The sequence below is a fragment of the Lactuca serriola genome, chromosome 4, assembly GCF_051521515.1.
Source record: "Lactuca serriola cultivar US96UC23 chromosome 4, Lser_US96UC23_V15, whole genome shotgun sequence".
Taxonomy (NCBI): Eukaryota; Viridiplantae; Streptophyta; class Magnoliopsida; order Asterales; family Asteraceae; genus Lactuca; species Lactuca serriola.
The window spans coordinates 3,777,095-3,781,715 of record NC_136411.1 but is presented as its reverse complement, the minus strand read 5'-3'; the positions used below and the strand labels follow the sequence as shown (position 1 = coordinate 3,781,715).

At 29.1% G+C, this 4,621-nt stretch overlaps 1 protein-coding gene across 1 annotated transcript; it reads right to left on the bottom strand.

The window, feature by feature from the left end:
* Positions 1 to 1,854: 1,854 nt before the first annotated feature.
* On the bottom strand, positions 1,855 to 2,541 carry LOC145100917 (chaperone protein dnaJ-like protein). Its single transcript, XM_079038061.1, has one exon. It carries the CDS (start codon positions 2,294 to 2,296, stop codon positions 1,985 to 1,987), a length of 312 nt encoding a protein of 103 aa, XP_078894187.1. The 5' UTR covers positions 2,297 to 2,541; the 3' UTR covers positions 1,855 to 1,984.
* Between the last annotated feature and the right edge of the window lie 2,080 nt (positions 2,542 to 4,621).

The following is a 4,621-nucleotide window of genomic DNA, read 5'->3' as shown; positions in this document are numbered from 1 at the left end:
TGTTATTTAAGTGCTTGTTTCAAGAATCGATAAATGCAAGAATAGCAATATATTTTTATTTATTTGTTTATTATAGCATTATATTATATTTTCATTTCTTTTTACTAAAATACTGATTTTCATTTTTTTTTGTCTTATCGACTCATTGAACTGTGAAAAATCAACCAACCAGAACACTATACTCTTCATTTTCTTTTTCGTTTTAGGGCATCATATTCTAAAAAATCTACCAAATTATTGCAAAGAAAATTGCTTTGTATTTAAGATGGCAATGCTATAATTGTGACATTTTCTTTTTTTGGGTAGATTATATTCCAAGGTAAAGTTACTTATATGGCTATTGTAGTACTAATTACAAAGAGTTGATTATGTATGAGGGGTACTTTAGAGTTATAAGTTGAAGACATTTGATTAAAATCCATCTATTCTCTTGAACTACGTTTTTGTCAAACGCTTCAAATTTTATGGAATATGGCATAGGCAAAGACACAAATACTTTGTTTGATAAAACGCACCGAGTCTTTTTTTTTTTTTTTTTACGATTAAATTATGTATGTACAAAGTTGCTAAATGGATAACAATATTCTAATGGATTGACTTTACCCATGTATACGTAATGTCTTTCTTTTCTAAAAGGGATTAACTCTCGGAATAAAACCTAAATCTCGAAATAAAACTAAATGATCATTTTACCCTGACAATCCAATAAACAAATTTCACAATACTCATCAATTCTAAAATTAAGAGTATTCATCAATTTTAACTTTTTAACTTAAGCCGAGTGAAAAGAGAAAAGACAAAAGAAGGGCTAATATGTAAAGAGTCTTTACCCTTTTAGCCAATTTTTTTGGGTTAACCAATTAATTGTTATGTCCAAATTAAGTAAAAAAGAAACAACCATACACAACTGTTCAGATTAAGTGCTTAATTCATTAAACCCATTAAGTCAAAAAGAAAAAAGATGCTCTTCAACATACAAGTTATAATTAAGAGTATTCTCCATTCTTTCTACTTACATGGGTGTTTGGTAGTGCTTAAAATTGATTTTTGCAATTTGTAGTCATGATAGTTAGTTTGAGTGTTTGGATAAACTGAGTATGATTATGATTTTTTTTATTATTATGTGGGGTTAAAATGATCATATTATGGATAATCATGCTATCAACTTTGTAGCATGTTTATCAAACCTCTTTTGTAGAAAATCATCTACCATTCACTTCAATCCTATGGTCCAAATATCACATGATAAAAATTGTTAGGAAAGTTAGATGTATAATGCAACCAAGTTAACATGTGCCATGTGTGTTCATCAAGCTAAAGATCAAAACAGAATTAAGAACTTTCACATCCTAATTTAAATCGTGGAATATGAACACAATCAACACATATGGAACCTATACACAAATAACTAAACTTGCATTTGAACATGAATTCACATACCTAAGAACCCTTAATATGCACATCCGAAAGCTAGATTAAGGGGGTGTTTGGATTCGCGTTTTAACAAAAAGATGAGGAAAAGTGTCTTCAATTTATTCTAAGTTAGGGTAAATAAGAATTCACATCATTGATAGCCAAATTGTTCATAAAAAATGAAATTATAAGCCATTCATAGGAGGATGCCCATAAAGATTGAATCAACCAATAACCAGTTTCTAACTATCCAAACAAATTCATATAATTGATTTATAAAACAGAAATTTGAATCATATATGTGTAATTATATGATATGTTAAGTTCACAGAGGTCTAAAATTGGTATGTATATATTGATAGAATCATCAAGATGTAATCAGAATGAAAAATCTTAATCACACTCCATCAAGAAGTATAATCAACTTACAATACATAACAATAAGAGTAATTAGAGAGTAATTGAATCAATAGAGGAGTATATTACAAATCTGAATTTCTTTCAAACATTCAGAAGAAGTAAAAATTTACTGAATATATTACAATTACAGAAACCCAAATAGGTTACCGGGTTAATAGGGTTGGTTTGGAGGACGAACCGAGATCCGAACAGGGAGAGGCCGACCGGTACCAGAACCGCCACAACTATTACACGCCATCCGGCCGGAACCAGCGCACGTCCGACAACCACGGTCACCGTCGGACCACCGATTACAAAGGCAACTAACCCGACCGGTGCCGTTGCAACTTGAACACCTTTGACCTGAACCTGAATCAGAACCAGGACCCATCATCGGATTCCGATCCATCACTGATTTCAAGAGAGCAGCTCCGGCTAACACGCTCAGACCCGTCGCAATCTGAGTCAAGACAATCGGACCCATATCGGATATTAAAGAATTGAGGTATGTTTTAGAGGGAGTAGAAGATTGGTGATAATAGTAGTAGGGGGAAATATGAAGATTTTGTGGGTGAATTGAAGTGATATTTTTTTGAGGTTTTGTAATGGGGAAAGATTTAGGAATATACAGTTCACACGGATCGGGAGGATTGAAGTGGTGGTGGAATTGTACACGTAGAAGTAGAAGAAGCGTGTAAATTTGGAGGTGGTGTGCTTGGAAGTTGGAATGTAGTGAGATATGGAGGCAAATGGTTGGCTTTGCTTGTACCTATTTCTCATCCTCTTGTTTGATTATGGTTATTTTGGTTCAAGCAAATTACACAACGTTCTATTCTTCTTGACCTTGTTGTAACAACATGGTTAGCAACTTCATTTATCAATTGAAAATATAAATTGCATTTAAAATCTCAATATATATATATATATATATATATATATATATATATATATATATATATATATATATATATATATATATATATGAGAAATTAAATTGTTTTTTATGCCTACAAATATTCATACCCAATTAAATTACGACAAGTGTCATCATTCCATATTTTTTTAATTAACTCATTAAGGCTATATCAAATAAAATTAAATTAAATGGTAATTTGTCAATATTTCATTGGGTAGGAATAATTTTAGGTATAAAATGTAGGAGGTAATTTAATATATATATATATATATATATATATATATATATATATATATATATATATATATATATATATATATATATATATATATATATATATATAGGGTTAGGTTCATATGAGACGGCCTATTTTGTGAGACCGTAAGACACAATCCTAGCCATTCATTTAGTAGATAAAACAAAAACATTTTTAAAATGCAAAATAATTGAAAATTTTCGAATTTTTTTTCCAATATTATTTTCGGAATATATATTTTCCAAAAAAATACTAAAAAAATAAAAAATAAATACAAAAATATATATTTTTTTACATATTTTAGTAGAATATTTAGAATATTCTACATATCTTGCAAATCTAGTAGAATATTCCAAACATTCTAAAAATCATATTAGAAATGTACAGTCTAATATTCAATTAGAATATTTTACGTATTTTTCAAAAAAAAAACGGTATTTTATTTTTTTTTTTATTTTTTTAGGTAAATAAAGTTCCGAAAATAATAATTAAAAAAGAATTTTTAGGTTTTTCTTTTTATTTTGCATTTTAAAATTATTTTTAGATTTGATGTCACGGTCTCAAATGAACCTGAATATATATATATATATATATATATATATATATATATATATATATATATATATATATATATATATATATATATATATATATAGGAATGAGTTCTATGGAAAACAAATAACTAGGGCAACATCTACCGGAACCAATAATCAAATGACACGTGTCCATTTCTTTCTTCACAAGTAATGTATTGTGGAAGTTATTGTGGAAGTGATGTGTTGTCATGTTTTCATTGGTTCAAATATGTGTTGCCCTAATCATTCATTTTCCATATAACTCTTCCCTATATATATATATATATATATATATATATATATATATATATATATATATATATATATATATATATATATATAGTACAAAATCAATATATAAATCACTTTGGTGTTATTTGTTTTTTAAGAAACAAAATGTTAAGGTCTGTTTCTACAAAATAAGACATATAACATGTAGAACAAAAATCTATAGTTTATAAAGAAATGATTGCTTTTTAAAGTTTATAGACTTTGTTTTTTAAAGTTTATATACTCCATAATGATATTGAAGCACATTGATCATAGATTATACTAAACAAAAAAATCAAATGTATAAATACTCATTAACTATATTTAGTTCTAAATGATAGTAAATGACAGTGATGTTGGTGGGTACGATGACAAAGATGATGTCGTTGGCAGAGGTGGTGACGTTAGTGGAAATGATGGCGGTGATGGTGGAGGTGGTGGTGGCGATCATGGTGATAGTGGTAGTGGCAGCCGTCGTGAAGGCGTTACTGGAGGTGGTAATGTCAAACGTGGTGGTGGTGGTGTTGGATTAGTGTCTAGGTCCATAACTATAATTGGTATGTACTTGACCCGATTGGCATGGTCCATTTGGGTTTCATGGCATCGAAACAATTTGGATAGACTTTTGTGAGAAAATGATATTTGGAATTAACTTTGTGATCAAAAGGAGACTAATTAAATATATGGGGATTGATTGTGTAAATCATTCATTCTTATATATGTGGGTTTATGATCCATAAGTCTTCATGTTGGGCTAAACTCATGGAGTAACCCATGGATACTCCATGGAGG

Bases quoted from the DNA above. Each gene is read 5' to 3' on its own strand.
- LOC145100917 (XM_079038061.1), bottom strand. From the start codon at position 2,296: ATGGGTCCGATTGTCTTGACTCAGATTGCGACGGGTCTGAGCGTGTTA.